The sequence below is a fragment of the Anolis sagrei genome, chromosome 10 (genome assembly GCF_037176765.1).
Source record: "Anolis sagrei isolate rAnoSag1 chromosome 10, rAnoSag1.mat, whole genome shotgun sequence".
Lineage (NCBI taxonomy): Eukaryota > Metazoa > Chordata > Lepidosauria > Squamata > Dactyloidae > Anolis > Anolis sagrei.
The window spans coordinates 24,071,735-24,093,013 of record NC_090030.1 but is presented as its reverse complement, the minus strand read 5'-3'; the positions used below and the strand labels follow the sequence as shown (position 1 = coordinate 24,093,013).

The following is a 21,279-nucleotide window of genomic DNA, read 5'->3' as shown; positions in this document are numbered from 1 at the left end:
AGAAACCAATTCCTTTTCTTCTTGTACGGGAACTATATTATCATGTATAAGTAATAAAGCTAATTTTGGTGTAATCTCAGTCTCTATTTTTATTATTGCTCTTATTTCTTTAAATATGCTTTTCCAAAATTTTTGTATAATATAACATGACCACCACATATGTAGATACGTCCCTATTTCCTGACAACCTCTCCAACACTGATTCGAATATTTTTTATCAATCTGATTTAATCTAATAGGGGTTAGATACCACCTCCATATCATTTTGTAGTAATTTTCTTTAATTCTGATAGACATATTTTTTAGTATCCTCATATTCCATATGTTTGCCCATTCTTGATTATTCATTTTCCCCCCCAAGTCTGTTTCCCATACTTCCTTCAAATAATCTTGTTCCTGTTCATTCATTAATAACAGTTTATAGATCTGACTTACTGTGCCTTTTAATGTTATATTCTCTTCTTTAGTCTCCCTTTGAGTTATCATCTTTTCTATTTTTGTGTATTCCCTACCTCCATTATACTTTTTCCTTATATCACTTGACCATTTACCCAATTGTAAATACTTATACCAATCTAAGTCTCCTAATTCCTCTTTTATTCTTTCCATATTTACCATTTTCAGATCCCAGTCTTTTATTTTCATTAAACCTCTTCCATTAAGTTCTACTTCAAGTTCTTTTTTTAAATTTTCTGGGAAGTTTTCTGTCATTAAAACTGGCATGAGAGGAGAAATACCTGGCATTAGGGTTTTTTTATATCTTCCCCAAATCTCTAAAATATTTTTTAGAAAGGGATTGCTTAAATTGTTATACCATTTCTTTTTACCCTTTTCTCTATTACCCCTATAAAAAATATATTCTAATTTCAATTCTAATTTTTTATCATCTTCTTCTAACCACTCCAAGCTCTTTTGTTTTGCTAAACTTTCCACTATATATCTAATTTGATTTGATTGATAATATAACTTGAGGTTTGGTAGTCCAAGACCTCCCTCCTTCTGTGACTTATACCATAAACTTTTATTTATTCTAGCTTTTTTATTCCCATTACAGAACAGATTTAACATGTTTTGCCAGATTTTTATTTCTTGATCTGAAATTTTTACAGGTAGCATTCTAAATAGAAAATTTAGTTTGGGTAATATCTTCATTTTAATTAATGCTATCCTACCGAACCATGATAATTTGAGCTTATTGTATTCCAGCAATTTCTTATCAATTTCCTTTCTTAATTTGGTTAGATTATTTATTTCTAAATTTTTTAAATCTTTAGTTATATTTATTCCTAAATATTTAATTGTTTCTTTGATTTTGATTTTAATGTTCCCTTCCTGTTTTATATTTTTTATCTCTTCTTCTCGATAATTAAATATCATCATTTCTGATTTGTTCCAATTAATTTGTAACCCTGTCATTAATCCAAATTCTGTTAAATGAGCCTCAATTTTCTCCCATTGTTTTATTGGATGTTCCATTGATAAAAGGGTGTCATCTGCAAACAAATTTATTTTATATTTCTGTTTTATTCCTATTCCTTTTATACTACTATCATCTCTAATTACATTAGCTAATAGTTCCATTACAATGGCAAATAGAATTGGGGAAAGAGGACATCCCTGTCGCGTGCCTCGTGTTATATCTATTTTCCCTGTTAATCCATCATTCACCATTACTTGGGCACAATTTTTGGAATATAATTTATCAATTAGGTTTCTAAATTTTTCTCCAAATCCAAATTTAGCTAATATTAATTTCATTGTCTGCCAGGATACACTATCAAATGCCTTATAAATATCCAGAGCTAATACTCCTGCCACTAAATTTCTTTTTTTAATACTATGAATTACGTTTAATACCCTACCCATTAAATTGGACATTTGCCTTCCTCCTATAAATCCACACTGATCTTCTTTGATATATTTATATATAAATTTATTCATCCTTTTAGCCAGTATGGCAGTTAATATTTTTGCGTCTTGGTTTATTAATGAGATAGGTCTGTACGATCCTGGGTCTGTAGGGTCTTTATTGGGTTTTAATATCAAAGTGATCAATGACTGTTCCCATGATGGCGGAATTTTTTCTCCTTTTATTATTTTATTATATAGATCTGTTAATTTAGGTATCAATAATGTTTTGAATTTTTTGTAATATTCTGGTCCCAACCCATCCAGTCCTGGAGTCTTTCCAGGTTTTAAATTGTCTATAATTTCTTCAATCTCTTTCTCTGATATTGCTTGTTCCATAATTAATTTATCTCTTTCTTGGATCTTTATTTTACAATGTTTGTCTATATACTCTTCCACTTTCTTTCTAGGGGCTTCATTTGCTGTATATAACTCCTGATAGAATTCCTGAAAAATTAGTATTTTATCCTCCATTCTCATGCACTGTTTTCCATCTTTATCTTTAATCACAGTTATCAATTTCTTTTGTTTCCTAATTTGTGCTGCATTAGCTAATAACTTAGAGTTTTTATTACTATACTCAAAATACTCTCTGTTTAAATAAATCAAATCTCTCTGTGCTTTTTCAATCCCTCTTTTTTCAAGTTCTTGCCTCTTTGCTATTAATTTTGTATAACTCATTCTATTTTGTTCTGTCATATATCTTCTCTCTAATTCCTTGATTTCTGCCTCTAGTTTTTTTTCCTCTGCCTCCTGTTGTTTTTTTAAACTATTATATTCTTTAATAAAGAGTCCTCTGGCCACTGCCTTCATTGTATCCCATACTATTGCGTCAGAACATTGATTATTGTTGTTTATCTCCCAAATTTCCTCTAGTTCTTTTGCTATTTTTCCTGATATTTTGTTATCTTCTAGTACTCTATTATCAATTCTCCATCTTTTAGCTAGCCTATAATTTTTTTTAATTTGTATTATGATACTAATGGGTGCATGATCTGAAATTTTTATAATCTCTATTTCAGCATCTTGAGTTTTGGAAATTAAATCCTTTGAAACAAAGAAATAATCTATTCTCGAATAATTTTTATGCACTGAGGAATGGAAAGTAAATCTTTTTTCATTACCCTTTATCGTTCTCCAAACATCTATCAATCCCTCTCTAGTTATTACTTTATTAAGTTCTGTTATATTCCTTTCCCCCTTTTCTTTTTTTGTGGGGTGAGATTTATCCAGTTTTCTATCCATAACTCCATTGAAGTCCCCTCCTAAAATTACATACCCCTTTTTAATTTCTTCTAACTCTTTAAAAATCAATTCATAAAATTCCTTCTGTTTTGTATTTGGTGCATAAATATTAACCAAAGTATAATCCTCCCCTCCCATAGACCCCTGAATCATCACATATCTTCCCATTTCATCTTTTTTTGTTTGTACCATGCTAAATCCACTACTATTCTTAATTATAATTGCTACTCCTTTTGCTTTCGAAGTGCCCATAGCTTTTTCATATATTATAGTCCCCTTTAATTTCAGTTGATTTAAACCTTCTCGTGATTGATGCGTTTCTTGCAAGAAAAATATGTCCCCCTTAGCTTTAAGAATCTGATTTGTAATCCTCCTTCTTTTTTGACATGATCCAAGCCCGCGACAGTTCCATGAAATCAGTTTAACTCGATCCAGCATTTGTTCTCATTTTTCTATTTTTTGGTTGGTCCTTGTTAAGAGAATCACCCCAATGTGCTAACCCCCTCCCCTCCCGCCCTTTCTCTCCCCTCCATCCCAAATATCCCTCCCCCTCCTTTCTTCCCCAAACTTCCCCTCTCCCACCGAGCCTAGGAACTTTTTGTCCAAGGTGTGGCTTAATCATAGCCTTTCGGTGGGGGGAGGGGTGGATCCACCCACTCCCGACCAGCAGCCAAACCATAACCTCCTAAGGATTCTATATTTAAATTTTATTCTTCTCTCCAATATATTTATTTTTGTTTCAAAAATATACCTTATTCAGTATAAAGGGTGAAAAAAAAATTATCTATCTCCATAACTATATCCATATCCCCATCCATATATGCATTCACACACATACATATATATGTGTATATATACATACAAGCATACACACCCATATGCAAAAACATACACAGCTACTTTTATACATATTCCCAATTATCTTCCTTATCATTTTTACATCTCAAATTCCCCTCCTTTTTATCACATTAATTCAATTATCCCTTTATAATGCTTATTGTTATTATTACAATTTCTTCGTATTTATTAATTAGGATCACTGTCCATACAGTACTTATTTCTTATTGTCTTGTTATTTCTTCTTTCTTCTTTTCTTCTTAATTTCATATTTCTTTACTTTGTCCTTTTAGTTCTCACTCTTCTTTCCCTCTGCATCTCCTGCTTCTCTTTCTTTCACGTTGCTCGGTTTTGCATCCAGAGCGCCTTGTGGTAATTCAAATAGTTCTTCCAATAGTCTCATTCCTTGATCCACCGATGTTATATTGTAGCTTTTCCCCGCGTATCTGAATTTCAAGTAAATAGGGTACCCCCATTTATACAATATACCCTTATTGCGGAGTATTGTGGTACAAGGGCGCATTGTCCTTCTCCAGCTCACTGTCTCTGGGCATAAGTCCTGAAAAATTTGGATTTTACTTTCTTGAATTGTTTGTGTGGTGGATTGCTTTCTGATGGCTTGCATGAATTGATCTTTATAATAATAACTTGAAAATCTTATTATAATATCCCTGGGTTTGGATATTGTTTTCCTGGCTCCAACTCGATGAATGCGATCAAACTGTGACTGCTGCCAATCCTCCTTCGTTATTTCCTGGATCCAATTTATTATTGTTTCTCTTAAATTTTTGAAAGTCTCTGTTTGAGTTTCTGTAAAGTTCCTGATCCTAATATTCACTCTTCTATCTCTGTCTGCCATTGAGATAAAGTTCAAATCATGTCTATGAGAGACAATTTGTAGCTGATGCAAATCTTTGGTGTTGGTTACCAACTTCTGTTCCACTATTTCCATCTTTGTCCCCAATGAGTTAGTCTTTCTTTCTAAAGAAGTTGTTTTTTCAGCCTGCTCTGCAACTTGTAGTTCCAAATTCTTAATACTGGATGTGATCTTTAAGGTACTTTCCAAAATCATATTTTTTAATTCTTCAATTTGTGTCTTAAATTGTCCTGAAAGTTCTAAGTTTGTTGGTTCATGGGGTTCCTGAGGTTGTTTGGGAGTTGCTCCCTGCTTTTCCCCCAGTGGTCCTTTGTCATGCTTTGACGCCATTAGAGCTTCTCCTCCTTCTCCTTCTTGTCTCTCTGCCTCTGAAGCTGTTCGCATAGACAGTCTCTCTAAACTTCTATCTGAAGGTTTTTTAGACCTTAAGAAGTATTCTGTACCTTTTGCACCAATTAGTTTAGATTTACGGTCTTTATCTCTCCTGTGAGACATTAATTCATGAGTTATTTTCTTGCCGGGAGCGTCCTGAGCGGAGCGGTTTGAAAGTGAAAGTAACTATTTTTAGCTTTTTAACTCTCACTTTTTAATCAATTCATAATGCTCACTTGTGCTGCATTTCTTAGTCCATCTGAAGAAGTTGATTACTCACTGTGACCCTGTTGTATTTTGGAGTTTTAGCTCATTATATTTTCCTCCTTCAGGAGCTCGGGATTCTAGCTGCCGTTCATCAAGACGTGGCTCCGCCCCTCCATTAATCCATTAATTGTTACTTAATGGATAATTGCGATGGTTTGCGGCTCAAGAAGCCTTATCGCATTCTTGTTATGCTGCCACGGAGAAAGCAAAAGCAGAACAAAAGCAGTATAGGGAAAACACATCCCAAAAAAAGCTTTGTGCAAATGATAGAATTTTATTTATTTACTAGCTGCCCCCTGCCATGCGTTGCTGTGGCCCAGTCTGGTGATCTGGGAAAATAAAGTAATGAGAAAGTGTTGGTTTCTAATATATGTAATTCCTTTACGCTTGTGAGTAAACAGTATTTCTTGTTGTTTCTTTGTCAGTCTTGATGTGGAGATTGTCTGGTTTGCCTACTCTGGAATATGCAGCATATCCAGGGGCGGCTCGTCCATTATGCGAAGTAAGCGGTCGCAGAACACTTTTTTTTGCCAGGGGCACCAAGGCGCCTCTGTAAATGACCCTCGACCGCCACTTGAGGAACGCCCCCTCAGCTCACAACAGCCCTAGCAGTCCGGGGGGAGCCTCTGCTTCCTTGCCTCACTGCCGGGTGATCCTCTTCCCAAAGGGGCCGGCCCCTTGAGCCTCGCCTAGCCCCTCTCGTTCCTGCTCCACCTGGCCACCGGGTGCGCGAGCAGAGCCGGCGCTCAATCATTCTCCGCATTCGATCCCTTCTCCATGACCGGCTCCCTTTCCTGATCCCCCGGCACTCTCCTCTCCCCAATCCGCAGGTGGGCCAAGGGGCGGAGCTACCACATCTGGCCCACTTCGGGTCTGGGGTGTGTCTGAAGACCCCAGCGTGCGCACCAAAATTCGCCTCTTCTCCTGACTTTCTCTTCAGCCATTGGGACTGAGAGAGAGAGAGAGAGAGCCCCTCTGGCTGGAGGTATCTCCCACCTCCGCTCCTTCCTTTGTTTTTGCACCTACCTTCAGGAATGGTGGGCATCTCCACCTCTCTCTCTCTCTCTCTCTCTCTCTCTCTCTCTCTTTCTCTCTCGGTCCCAATGGCTGAGGAGAAAGTCAGGAGAAGAGGTGACTTTTGGTGTACACGCCGGGGTCTTCAGGCATGCTTCCGGACCCAAAGCGGGCCAGGCAAGGGAGCAAGTGCGGCAAGTGTAATTACTGGGATGTATAGTTCACCCACAATCAAAGAGCATTCTGAACTCCACCAATGATGGAATTGGACCAAATATGGCACACAGAACTCCCACGACAAACAGAAAATATATATCAATGATTGGTTGGGGGGGGGGTACAAAAATACTGTTTGCTTACCGTTGAAAATTACCTAGGGCCGCCTCTGAGCATATCATAGTCCTTCTTTAAGGGTCTCTTTCAAATCTGTGATACTATCTCTCTCTCTCTGTGTGAGAATCATATCTATCTATCTATCTATCTATCTATCTATCTATATTTATGACTGAATGGCTTTTTGTCAGGAGGGCTCTGATTACATTTTCTTGCCCTGGTGAAGAGAGTTGGACTGGATGGCCTTAAGTATTTTCTGTTGGTCATGGGTGTTCTGTGTGGGAAGTTTGCCCCATTTCTGTCGTTTGTGGGTTTCAGAATGCTCTTGAATTGTAGTGAACTATAAATCCCAGTAACTACAAACCCCAAATGTCAAGGTCTATTTCCTCCAAACTCCATCTGTGTTCATATTTAGTCATATGGAATTTTTGTGTAAAGTTTGGTCCAGTTCCATCATTGTTTGAGTCCACAGTGCTCTCTGGATATAGGTGAACTACAACTCCCAAACTCAAGGTCAATGCCTACCAAACCCTTCCAGTGTGTTCTGTTGGTCATGGAAGTCCTGTATGCCATGTTTGGTTCAATTCCATCATTGGTGGAGTTCAGAATGCTCTTTGATTGTAGGTGAACTATAAATCCCAGTAACTACAAACCCCAAATGTCAAGGTCTATTTCCTCCAAACTCCATCTGTGTTCATATTTAGGCATATGGAATTTTTGTGTCAAGTTTGGTCCAGATCCATCATTGTTTGAGTCCACAGTGCTCTCTGGATGTAGGTGAACTACAACTCCCAAACTCAAGGTCAATGCCTACCAAACCCTTCCAGTGTGTTCTGTTGGTCATGGAAGTCCTGTATGCCATGTTTGGTTCAATTCCATCATTGGTGGAGTTCAGACTGCTCTTTGATTGTAGGTGAACTGTAAATCCCAGCAACTACAACTCCCAAATGTCAAGGTCTATTTCCCTTAAACTCCATCTGTGTTCATATTTGGGCATATGGAATATTTGTGCCAAGTTTGGTCCAGATCCATCATTGTTTGAGTCCACAGTGCTCTCTGGATGTAGGTGAACTACAACTCCCAAGCTCAAGGTCAATGCCTACCAAACCCTTCCAGTGTGTTCTGTCGGTCATGAAAGTCCTGTATGCCATGTTTGGTTCAATTCCATCATTGGTGGAGTTCAGAATGCTCTTTGATTGTAGGTGAACTATAAATCCCAGCAACTACAACTCCCAAATGTCGAGGTCTATTTCCCTTAAACTCCATCTGTGTTCATATTTGGGCATATGGAATATTTGTGCCAAGTTTGGTCCAGATCCATCATTGTTTGAGTCCACAGTGCTCTCTGGATGCAGGTGAACTACAACTCCCAAACTCAAGGTCAATGCCTACCAAACCCTTCCAGTGTGTTCTGTTGGTCATGGAAGTCCTGTATGCCATGTTTGGTTCAATTCCATCATTGGTGGAGTTCAGAATGCTCTTTGATTGTAGGTGAACTATAAATCCCAGCAACTACAACTCCCAAATGTCGAGGTCTATTTCCCTTAAACTCCATCTGTGTTCATATTTAGGCATATGGAATTTTTGTGTCAAGTTTGGTCCAGATCCATCATTGTTTGAGTCCACAGTGCTCTCTGGATGTGAGTGAACTATAATTCCTAAACTCAAGGTCAATGTCCACCAAACATTTCCAGTTTTTTCCTGTCGTAGTCCCTGTGAATCGCACATGTGATATCTCAGCGCTTGCGCAATAGCTCTCGGAACCTTCTAGAATATAAGAAAAAACACTTGACTCCCGGTTGGCCCCACCCACCTCGCCCCGAGTATAAGTAGCCCGTGGGAGGGGCCAGCCGTCAGTTCTCTTTTCCGCGCTCCACGGATAGCTTGGGAACCCTCATTGCTTAGCTTGACTCTCTTTCGGACTGATTATCTCCTAACGGACTTGGCTTGGCTTGATTTGACGACGGTATTGGCTGGCGATTGGACTGCTCATTCTATCGGTTTTGACTCGGACTGCCTGACATCCTCACCTCTCCAACCCTTGATCCGGCCGCCTCTCGACAACCCGCTATGTCTACTACTTCCTTCAAGAGGTGCTCTAACCCCTCTTGCCCCAATACCTTCCCTGATACAGACGGTCACTCGCTGTGCCTGGCCTGCCTGGGCGAAGGTCATCTCGCCCAATCCTGTGCGGTCTGCTTGGCCTTCACCGCACAGACCAGGAAGAATAGGGAGGTGCGTCTCAAAGCTGCTTTATATGAAAAGGCCCTCCTTCCTCCGCCTTCCTCTGGCCATGCAGGACCCTCCTCTGGCCCCAACTTACCTTTTTCCCTTCAAGACGATCCCAGGGCCAAGAAGAAGGCCAAAAAACCTAAGGAAAAAGGCCTTCAAGATGGCGGCCGCTCTGCCTTAGTGAAGAAAACGGCTCCTAAAAGAGCGGGAACCGCGGATAAGGCCTCCGCTCTCCCCTCCCTCTCTGAGAGGGCCTTGCCAAGCCTCCAGCGGCCCCTACCGGCCACTAATGCCATTGCAGGCTCCCCCGCCGCGGCGCCTTCCAGAATCGATGGCATGGGAGAACTTGCCTCGCCTGGGCCGATGCCCGTGCTCCTGCCTCCTGAAACGGCCTTCCCTCCACCTCTAGGAGGGACGCCCCTCATGCCTGCTACTCTTTCCCCGGGCCCGAATGCTGTTACTCTTTCCCCGGGCCCGAATGCTATCTCGGTCCCGGCTGGGACCCAGGGCTCGTCAGCCACCGTCGCGAGCCCTGAACAGCAAGCTCCGCCCACACAGGAAGTCGGCAGGGACACCCCGCCCATGCAGCGCGCGGCTGCCGAAGCCACGCCCACTCAGGGCTCGAGCGTCCCGACGCCGAGGAGAGCGAGCCCCGGGACGGGGACAATGCCGGGCGGCTTGGTACCGCCGACGGGGGGGTATGAGCCCACCATGCTGCCGCCGCCTCCTGCCCCCCCCTCACCCGAGGCGAGGTCGATCAGGTCGAGCCGATCTGCGCGCCACTCTAGCAGGCGCAGGCGTCGTTCTCGATCACCCTCCCGACGGAGTGGAGGGTCTCGACGCCGTCGACATCGCTCCTCCTCGTCGTCATCCTCCTCCTCCACTTCCTCCTCCTCACCCCCGCGGAGAAGACGCCGCCGCGGCTCGAGGTTCTCCCGCTCCTCTTCCTGCCGCCCGGGGGCCTTCGCACCGGCCCATATTCCACCGCTGGGGTGCTGGCAACTGGGCCCGACAGGACAACTTGTCTATGTTCCGATGCCCCCACAGCTTCCGCTGCCTCCCCCGCCTCCAGCGGCGCCTCAACACATCCCTGCTACCCCGATAACCGGGATGGTCCCCGCTACATCTGCCAGGCCTGTAGCCTCCATGCCTCCAGCAGGCCCTACACCCGGGATCGGGGCTTCGGGCCCCAATCCAGCCCTGGCTGGGGCTGGTCCATCTGCAGACTGCACTCGTGCGGACTTGGGAAGGATGACCGGGCCCGCCCCTGCGGGCGCACTGGCCCTGGTCCAACAATCTGCTGTGCCTCTTGTTGTGCCTTTACCCGCACCACAGGCCACCAACACCCCACCAATGGCCTCCAGCGCGGATCCGCCTGATCCAGCGACCCATGACGAAGGGGAACTACCAGACACTGACTCAGATGTTGAGCCTCTTGAGGCCCCTCAGCTGCAGGGGGGTGAGGACAATGTTTTGCCTGCGGACTTTAACAAATTCGCTGCCTTAGTGGAGCGTATGATTAAGGCCCTGGAGATTCCAGCCCCGAAGCCGCCGGAGCACGTGGAGGACCCCATGTTCCCTTCGGAGGAACAGAACGTGGTTGTGTCCTCCACACTCCCCCATCTCCCCTACCTTCTGAAGTTAGCCAAAATAGTTGATGTGCCCCCCTCGTCAGTGCCAGCTGTGCCTAGACGCCTAGACTCTATGTATAAAATAGATACCACTGCTAAATGGGTCTTGGCGCCTCCCAAGGCTAACACAGTAGTGGCAGAGGTGTCAAAGCCGAAACGCTCTAAGCCTTCCCAAACTGCCCCTCCCGACAGGGAGGGCAGGAAGCTCGATACGCTAGGGAAGAAAGCCTACCTCTCCGCGGGCCTTTTCACACGAATGGCCCACTATGCAACCTATATGTCAGGGTATCAGACCCTCCTTTGGAATCGGTTGCTACCCTACATAGAGGTCCTGCCACCTGATGACCAGCGTTTTACTAGAGCCCTGCAAACCGAAGCTCTGTCCCTCGCTAAGCTCCAAAAGGACTTCGCGAAGCACATGGCGGAGGCCTCTGGCAATTTGTTTGCCACCGCCACCTCCATTAGGCGCCACGCTTGGCTGCGGGCTGCCAACCTTTCGGAGGAAGGGAAGGCCCTCGCTGAGGACCTCCCCTTCCACGAGGAGGGGCTGTTCAATCCTAATACCGATGACCGGCTCAAACAGAAGCAAGATGTGAGGCAGTCCGCATCTAAGTTTGGCTACACGTGGCAGCCCTACTCCCAACAAAAGGCGAGGTGGCAACCGAGTACCCCCTCCTACCGGAGGTCATTTGGTAACTCCTACTCCACACCCCTCAGAGGCAGATTTGGGGGCCAGCCTAGATTCCAGGGGGGGAGGCGAACCCCATACTCCCAGAAAACAAGGCCACAACCCTTCCAGGGAAAGGCCAAAGCTCCTGGTGCCTCAAAGAAGCGTCTTTGACGCCTCTCCACTCATCTCCAGGTCTGACACGACCCCAGTTACCCCCAAGTTACCCTTCCCCCTCTGTTTAAATGTTGAGATCCAGGAAAACCCTTCAGGGCCGTTGCCCTTTTTCACTGACCGCCTCTCCGGATTCTACTCCGAGTGGGAGAAGATTACATCGGACCGTTGGGTATTAGCTATTGTTTCAGGAGGTTATGCTATAGAGTTTTTTGATACCCCTAGAGTTGGTTTGTTCCGTGACACCCCATTTTCTATGCAACTGATGCAAGAGATTGAAATGCTGATGAATAAAGGGGCTGTTTCTATGGTTGACCCTGCTTCTGCTCCCTTCTGTTTTTATTCCCGTTATTTCCTGGTGACTAAAAAAGGTGGTGGGCTGCGTCCTATTCTGGATTTGCGAGGGCTCAATAGACACATCAAACCGAAAAGGTTTCGCATGGTGACCCTTGCCTCTATAACCCCACTTATTCCCAAACGCGCCTGGTTCGCCACCGTTGACCTCAGGGACGCGTATTTTCACATTTCTATCGCCCCGCACCACCGACGATTCCTTTCCTTCAGGGTTAAGGGCCAGTCCTACTGTTTTAATGTCCTCCCATTTGGTCTTTCTACGGCCCCGAGGGTCTTCACCAAGTGTATGGCCGTGGTGATTGCTCACCTTAGGACCAGGGGGGTCACGGTCTACCCTTACATTGACGACTGGCTGATTGTGGCAGACACTTACCTTAAACTCCAAACACATGTCTCCATGGTCTTGTCTCTCCTCCAGTCCCTAGGTCTCGTCCTGAACCGAGAGAAGTCCGTCCTGGTGCCAACGCAGCAGATCCGGTTCATCGGGGTGCTCCTGGACTCCGTCCACGAGAAGGCCTACCTCCCGGAAGAGCGCTTCACCATCATCGCAGACCTGGTCGAACGAGTTCTCGCCAGGCCCCACGTGACGGCCAAGCAGTTGCAGGTGTTACTAGGCCATATGGCGTCGACAACTTCAGCCATCCTGTATGCCAGGCTTCGCATGCGCCCGCTGCAGTCCTGGTTCCTGTCCGTCTTCAACCCCCTGTTGGACAGCCCGTCGACTACACTATCGCCACCTCCCTGGGTCCGCTCGTCACTCCGATGCTGGTTGGACCCTATTTGGGCCTGCTCGGGCCTGTCTTTCCACATCCCCCCTGCTACCAGAACTGTCACCACGGACTCCTCACTAATGGGGTGGGGTGCACATTCTCACGGTCTGGTGGCTCATGGCGTGTGGTCAGACCAAGAAAACGACCTCCACATAAACATGCTGGAGCTCATGGCCGTCGACAGGGCATTAAAATCCTTCGAAAAGGTAGTCACCGGTCAGGTAGTACATCTGCTTACCGACAATACGACGGTAATGTACTACCTGAACAAGCAGGGCGGCACCCACTCCCCGAACCTACTGGCATTGTCCACCCAGATCTGGGAGTGGTGTATAGACAGGGGGATTCATCTTTTAGCGACATACGTACCCGGGGAGCAAAACGTGTTGGCGGACTCCCTCAGCCGCAACCCCCTTGCACACCACGAGTGGTCCTTGAACGGGGAGGAGGTCCACAGACTCTTCCGAGCGTGGGGGACTCCGGACGTCGACCTCTTCGCGTCGAAGTTCAACGCGAAGTGCCCGCTTTACTGCGCCAGGACCCACGCCTCCACGGAGGAGGGGTGTCTGGGGGACGCATTCCTTCACACTTGGTCGGACTGGACAACATACGCCTTTCCCCCCTTTCCCCTGCTCCTCCGCACCGTAGCCAAGATTCAGAGAGACGCCACCTGCTGCATCCTAGTGACGCCTTGGTGGCCGAGACAACCTTGGTTCTCCCCCCTCCGCCACCTGGCACAGGGGATATTCACGTGCCTCCCCTCCAGACCCGACCTGCTGACATGCCAGCAAGACCAAGTACTGTACCCAGAGGTACACAGACTGAGGCTCACGGCATGGCGCATCCTGCCCGTCACCTAACTCCCTTCTCCAATCTCCCCGACCCCGTACTTCGGATTATCGAGGCGGCCCATAGGCCCTCTACTAAACGCTCCTATCTGTATAAATGGTCCAAATTTACATCCTTCTCTAGCTCTCGCGGTTCGGATCCTAACACGGCACCGATTCCAGTCGTGTTGGACTTTTTGGCGTCCCTTTTGGACGTGGGCCTTTCTCACCCCTCCATTAAATGCTACCTGGCTGCCATCTCATGGTTCCGCAGGAAATCGGGTATGCCCTCTTGCTTTGCAGACCCTTTGGTGAAGTCGTTTTTGAGGGGGATCTTAAACATCAGACCTCCCACCACCCCTGTAGTTCCCTCATGGAGCTTGGACTTGGTGCTTAAAGCACTGATGAGACCTCCATTTGAACCGTTGGCTACCATTAGCCTGTCCTACCTTTCGTGGAAGACTGCGTTTTTGGTGGCAGTCACATCGGCTCGACGGGCTAGCGAGCTCTGCGCCCTTAGAGCGGACCCTCCGTATTTGAAGTTCCATGCCGATAAAGTCGTCCTGAGGACCGATATAGCCTTCCTCCCTAAAGTTGCTACGTCCTTTCACCTCTCCCAGGACTTGATTTTGCCCTCCTTTTTCCAGAGTCCTACTACTCCTCTGGAACAGAATCTCCACTTTCTGGACGTCCGCAGGGCACTAGCTTTTTATGTGGACAGGACTGCCCCCATCAGGAAAACCACTAGACTTTTCATCAAGTATCGCCCTGATGTTCTCGGTAGCCCTGTTTCCTCTCAACGGCTGTCCTCGTGGATTGTTTCCACTATCCAGCTGGCTTACCGCATGTCCCGTACCCCTTTGCCTCTCCCAGTGAGAGGTCATTCCACGAGGTCCGTCTCGGCCTCCACAGCACACTGGAAGGGCGTCCCACTGGATGCAGTCTGCAGGGCGGCCCTGTGGTCGTCCCCCCTTTCCTTTGTTACCCATTACAAGATGGATGTTGTATCCAGAAGGGATGCGCAGTTCGGCAGAGCTGTTTTGTTTTCCGCGGTGGCATGACGCCCATCATCCAAGGTGAAGAGCTCGCTAATCTATCACATGTGCGATTCACAGGGACTACGACAGGAAACTATAGGTTGCTCACCTGTAACCATGGTTTCCTGAGTAGTCACCTGTGAATTCGCACATCCCCACCCGTCCTCCCCTCGAGTGTCATGCCCGCGTTCTCCTTGCATTACGGCGGAAAAGAACTGACGGCTGGCCCCTCCCACGGGCTACTTATACTCGGGGCGAGGTGGGTGGGGCCAACCGGGAGTCAAGTGTTTTTTCTTATATTCTAGAAGGTTCCGAGAGCTATTGCGCAAGCGCTGAGATATCACATGTGCGAATTCACAGGTGACTACTCAGGAAACCATGGTTACAGGTGAGCAACCTATAGTTTCTGTTGGTCATGGGAGCCCCGTGTGCTAAGTTTGGCCCAATTCCATCATTGGTGGAGTTCAGAATGCTCTTTGATTGTAGGTAAACCACATTCACCACAGACAGGGATGGCTCAACCCATCACGTAAGTAAGCATTTGCAGTATAGTTGATTTTGCCCAGGGGCGCTCTTGATGCGCTTGACATATGCGAGTTGTAGTTACTGGGATGTATAGTTCACCTACAATCAGAGAGCATTCTGAACTCCACCAATGATGGAATTGAACCAAATCATAGAATCATAGAATCATAGAATCAAAGAGTTGGACGAGACCTCATGGGCCATCCAGTCCAACCCCCTGCCAAGAAGCAGGAATATTGCATTCAAATCACCCCTGACAGATGGCCATCCAGCCTCTGCTTAAAAGCTTCCAAAGAAGGAGCCTCCACCACAGAGAGTTCCACTGCTGAACGGCTCTCACAGTCAGGAAGTTCTTCCTTATGTTCAGATGGAATCTCCTCTCTTGTAGTTTGAAGCCATTGTTCCGCGTCCTAGTCTCCAAGGAAGCAGAAAACAAGCTTGCTCCCTCCTCCCTGTGGCTTCCTCTCACATATTTATACATGGCTATCATATCTCCTCTCAGCCTTCTCTTCTTCAGGCTAAACATGCCAGTTCCCTAAGCCGCTCCTCATAGGGCTTGTTCTCCAGACCCTTGATCATTTTAGTCGCCCTCCTCTGGACGCATTCCAGCTTGTCAATATCTCTCTTGAATTGTGGTGCCCAGAATTGGACACAATATTCCAGATGTGGTCTAACCAAAGCAGAATAGAGGGGTAGCATTACTTCCTTAGATCTAGACACTATGCTCCTATTGATGCAGGCCAAAATCCCATTGGCTTTTTTTGCTGCCACATCACATTGTTGGCTCATGTTTAACTTGTTGTCCACGAGGACTCCAAGATCTTTTTCACACGTACTGCTCTCGAGCCAGGCGTCCCCCATTCTGTATCTTTGCATTTCATTTTTTCTGCCAAAGTGGAGTATCTTGCATTTGTCACTGTTGAACTTCATTTTGTTAGAATTGAACCAAATATGGCACACAGAACTCCCACAACGAACAGAAAATATATATCAGTGATTGGTGGGGGGGGGGGGGGGCGGCAAAATACTGTTTGTTTACCGTTGAAAATTACGGTAAACCTCTGGCCGCAGAGGTTAAAGCGGTGCCAAACTGTGCTAATTCCACACTGCGGATGCACCCCAAGTCTTGTTTCCATATGAGAAGTGTTGAAGAATATATTCTTTCCATACATTCCTGCTCAATCTATCAATATGTACGAAAAACCACTTAAAAATGAAACAACTCCGCAAAAAAAAAATAGTCAATTGACTTTCCCATGAGCTGGACAGGAAACCATGAATTATCCGGAGAACGGGGAAGGGGCTTACCATATTTATGCCCCAGTATAAACAGACCTTCTCCGTGCTGCGATTTTCCCTTTTCGTAAACAAAAGTTTTACAGCCGTCGTGTGAATAAAAGCAGGAGCAAGATTTCCCAGCCGCCGAGAAAGAAAGTGAGTGCAAGACGTAGGGCCGCTCTCCTTTTACTGTAATTAAAAGCCTGTGGCTCTGAAACAAACAAGAAGCCAATTATTTGTATTACAAGAAGAGGACACTTGAGGTCAGATGACAGAGCTTTACATAAAGGACAGAATCATCCAAAGACTTTTATTATTCCAAGGAGTTTTATAAGATATCACTGATAGAGGAGATGGGGCTGAAATGGACAATAAGGCAAACAATGGCTGATTTCAGAATCATAGAATCAAAGAGTTGGGAGAGACCTCATGGGCCATCCAGTCCAACCCCCTGCCAAGAAGCAGGAATATTGCATTCAAATCACCCCTGACAGATGGCCATCCAGCCTCTGCTTAAAAGCTTCCAAAGAGGGAGCCTCCACCACACTCCGGGGCAGAGAGTTCCACTGCTGAACGGCTCTCACAGTCAGGAAGTTCTTCCTAATGTTCAGATGGAATCTCCTCTCTTGTTGTTTGAAGCCATTGTTCCGCGTCCTAGTCTCCAAGGAAGCAGAAAACAAGCTTGCTCCCTCCTCCCTGTGGCTTCCTCTCACATATTTATACATGGCTATCATATCTCCTCTCAGCCTTCTCTTCTTCAGGCTAAACATGCCCAGTTCCCCAAGCCGCTCCTCATAGGGCTTGTTCTCCAGACCCTTGATCATTTTAGTCGCCCTCCTCTGGACACATTCCAGAGGCAATTGAACTAGAAAAGTCAACATATGTATGTATGTTTGTTTGTTCTACAAAGGCTCCTATACGGTTTGTTGGATCAGGACCAAACTTGGCATACAGCTCCATTATGATCCAATATAAAATGCTGGCTGGAAAAAACCCCCACTTTTTTAGGGGCCATTGCTCCATCAGTGTTTCACATTTATCTGATATGCAGCTGTATTGTCATTCATTGAACCAAATTGGGCACAAATACACAATACACCCAAATCTGAATACTGTTGGGATTTGGGGAGGGTATTGATTTTGTCATTTGGGAGTTGTAGTTGTTGGGATTTATAGTTCACCTACAATCAAAGAGCATTCTGAACTCCACCAACAATGGAATTGAGTCAAATTGGCACACAGAACTCCCATGACCAATAGAAAATACTGGAAGGGTTTGGTGGGCATTGACCTTGAGTTTTGGAGTTTATTTATTTGTTGTGTCAGAGCAGCCAGTCCATTATATTACATTTCTAACAGAACAAAGCAAACAAACAGAAAAATACACAACTTGTGAGTTTGGTAGCTGGTTAAATGTCCTTTGATCAGTATCTGGCCACTTGGAGTGCCTCCGGTGTTGCTCCATTGTGCATGTAGCAGGGCTCAGGGTGCATTGCAGCAGGTGGTCAGTGGTTTGCTCTTCTCCACACTCGCATGTCGTGGATTCCACTTTGTATCCCCATTTCTGAAGGTTGGCTCTGCATCTCGTGGTGCCAGAGCGCAGTCTGTTCAGTGCCTTCCAAGTCGCCCAGTCTTCTGTGTGCCCAGGAGGGAGTCTCTCATTTGGTATCAGCCATTGGTTGAGGTGCTGGGTTTGAGCCTGCCACTTTTGGACTCTCGCTTGCTGAGGTGTTCCAGCGAGTGTCTCTGTAGATCTTAGAAAACTATGAGAAAAGCCTCCACGCAGGATTGCAAGACATCCGGGCGTCCCCTGGGCAACGTCTTCGTAGACGGCTGATTCTCTCGCCACAGAAGCGACCAGCATGCAAGCAAGCAAGAAGTTTTGGAGTTGTAGTTCACTTACATTCAGAGAGCACTGTGGACTCAAATAATGATCGATCTGGACCAAACTTGGCACACATTCTCAATATGCCCAAATGTGAACACTGGTGGAGTTTGGAGAAAATAGACCTTGACATTTGGGAGTTGTATATGCTGGGATTTATAGTTCACCTATATTCTGAACCCTACCAATGATTGAATTGGGGCAAACTTCCCACACAGAACCTCCTGACCAACAGAAAATACTGTGTTTTCTGATGTTCTTTGGTGACCCCTCTGACACCCCCTTGTGACCCCTCCAGGGGTCCGGACCCCCAGGTTGAGAAACACTGCTCTAGTCAAAGGAAATGTAGTATCATGCCAAGTGTTTAACTTTGTTTGTGCTTTTTTATACATTATAACTATTTCAATTTGCTTCTGACAAAAAATAAATCCCCAAAACAAGCCTATCCTTGCAGCAGACACATGCAACCACAAGAAGGCGCTGTATAGATGGAGGGAGAAATGGGAAAGGGGAGAGGGCTAAGAGAGCATCAGTCGGGAGGCAATCTGACATTCAAATCTCCCGGTGTGTTTTCCCCTCCCAGCTCTTGAAAGGAATACCGGTCCCACACCGGAGGGATTCGGACAAAATTGGAAAGGACGACCATCTGGGCAGTGGAGATTGCGACGATGAGGATGACGAGTGCGGCGGTGGCGGAGATGCTTCTGGAAACGGCGAATTGCGAGTGAAGAACCAGTTGCTGTTTCTGGCAGGTAACTTGCAGGGAGACCTGCCTTGTTTCCGTTACCGTATTTACTTAAATCTAATGCTCACTTTTTGGGGCTAAATGACCTCTCCAAATTTGGAGTGCACATTGGATTTGGATAATATGATAATCTTAGTGCTAAGCCAAAGCCAAAGGGGAAGCTGCTGCAGTAGCTCCTCTTTGACAGACATTGTCTTTAACACTATGTAACACTATTTTTGTATGACCGCATTTCTGTGTACGAACCCACACGATCCCTTCGATCATCTGGAGAGGCCTTGCTCATGCTCCCACATGCTTCGCAGGCGCGATTGGTGGGGACGAGGGAGAGGGCCTTTTCGGTGGTGGCCCCCCCAACTCTGGAACTCACTTCCCAGGGACATCAGGCCTGCCCCAACATTGGCAGTCTTTAGGAGGAGCCTGAAAACGTGGTTGTTCCAGTGTGACTTCCCAGAATAAGGAAAATTCTCAGCAATATGCCCTCAGAATGCACTTTATTTAGTTGAAGCTTGGACCCGAACATCTCTGGGCATTAAGCAGTTCTGACCATCCTCTCTGCATGAATTCATAACGTAGGGTCATTCATGGCAGGTAACTCATTATGAGAATGAAAGGCCTTAGGCTGAGAAAAAGGCTAGGATGCCCTGTTCAGGTGTCGAAAGCTACCTGTCAAGAAAATGGGCCCATCAGTTCCGGACCTTTGGCTCGTTGGAAGCCCAGCCTCTGGCCGCAATCCTCAAATATTTCATGGGCATCTTTTCAACACTGTAATAACTCCAAAAGCTTGATACAATGCTCCATCTTTGTTATCTCAGAGGCCGGGCTTTGCATGACTGGAGGCATGACCGGATTGCAAAAAATGCCAGCTATCTCGGGTTTGTTACTATTTTTCTGCCTTTTAGCTCAGAGATGGCAATACTTGGTCCCGCCGGTACCCAGCGATGGGCAAAAGATGAAAAGCGGTCCCCTCTGGACATAAGAGCATGTGCTTCCTCTGTTTGTGTTGGAGTTGGGAGCGCAGATGCCAAGGAATTGGGTCAGGTCGGGGAAGCAGGAATTTCCTTATTAAAAAATGCTTCTGTGTCTATTCTGTGTTGCCCTCAAGTCATCTTTTGAAAAAGGTAGGGATGGACATTGGAAGCTGCTTTGGAAACCAGCGCTTGGGCAACAAATCCTAACTAGAGTTCAGGACCAAATGAAGTCTGAGGTGAAATGAGTTACTTATTCCTTCTTACCTATTTAGGGATGGCAAACATTAAATTTCAGAGGGTTCACCAAAGACCGACAGAAAACATACATTCAGGGCTCAATACTGTCTCCCATGTTGTTCAACATCTACATGAAGCCGCTGGGGGAGATCATCCGGAGTTTCGGGGTACGGTGTCATCTGTACGCGGATGATGTCCAACTCGTCACTCCTTTCCACCTGCTACTAAGGAGGCTGTCCAGGTCCTGAACCGGTGCTTGGCCACTGTGACGGTCTGGATGAGGGCGAACAAATTGAAATTGAATCCAGACAAGACAGAGGTACTCCTGGTCGGTCGCAAGGCTGAACAGGGTATAGGGTTACAGCCTGTGTTGGTTGGGGTCGCACTCCCCTTGAAGACACAGGTTCGCAGCTTGAGTGTGACCCTGGACTTATCACTGAGCCTGGAACCCCAGGTTTCGGCGGTGACCAGGGGAGCATTCGCACAGTTAAAACTCGTGCGCCAGCTGTGCCCGTACCTTGGGAAGTCTGACTTGGCCACGGTAGTCCACGCTCTGGTTACATCCCGCTTAGACTACTGCAACGCTCTCTACGTGGGGTTGCCCTTGAAGACTGCTCGGAAGCTTCAAATGGTCCAACGTTCAGCAGCCAGGTTGCTAACAGTAGCAGCACTCAGGGAGCACACCACTCCTCTGCTGCGACAGCTCCACTGGCTGCCAATTTGCTACCGGGCACAATTCAAGGTGCTGGCTTTAGCCTATAAAGCCCTAAACGGTTCTGGCCCTACTTACCTCTCCGAACGCATCTCCACCTATGAACCGACTAGGACATTAAGATCGTCTGGGGAGGCCCTGCTCTCGGTCCCGCCTGCATCGCAGGCGTGATTGGCGGGGACGAGGGACAGGGCCTTCTCGGTGGTGGCCCCTTGGCTGTGGAATGCCCTACTTGTGGACCTCAGATAGGCCCCCTCGCTGCTGGCATTCCGGAGGAAGGTTAAGACTTGGCTTTACGAACAAGCGTTTGGCTAAATAGTGCAATGAATTCATGAAGATGGTACAACCGAACATAGGAATTGGTATAGGATTATGATTACG

The 21,279-nt window shown here is 46.3% G+C and overlaps 1 protein-coding gene across 1 annotated transcript in view; it reads left to right on the top strand.

Moving 5' to 3' along the window:
* The window catches only part of GPC3 (glypican 3), a 196,996-nt gene that overhangs the window by 150,047 nt on the left and 25,670 nt on the right, over nucleotides 1-21,279 (top strand). Inside the window, exon 7 of the mRNA XM_060756063.2 lies at nucleotides 18,817-18,985. Within this exon, the coding sequence (XP_060612046.2) occupies nucleotides 18,817-18,985 (169 nt within the window). The remainder of the gene's footprint in view (nucleotides 1-18,816; nucleotides 18,986-21,279) is intronic.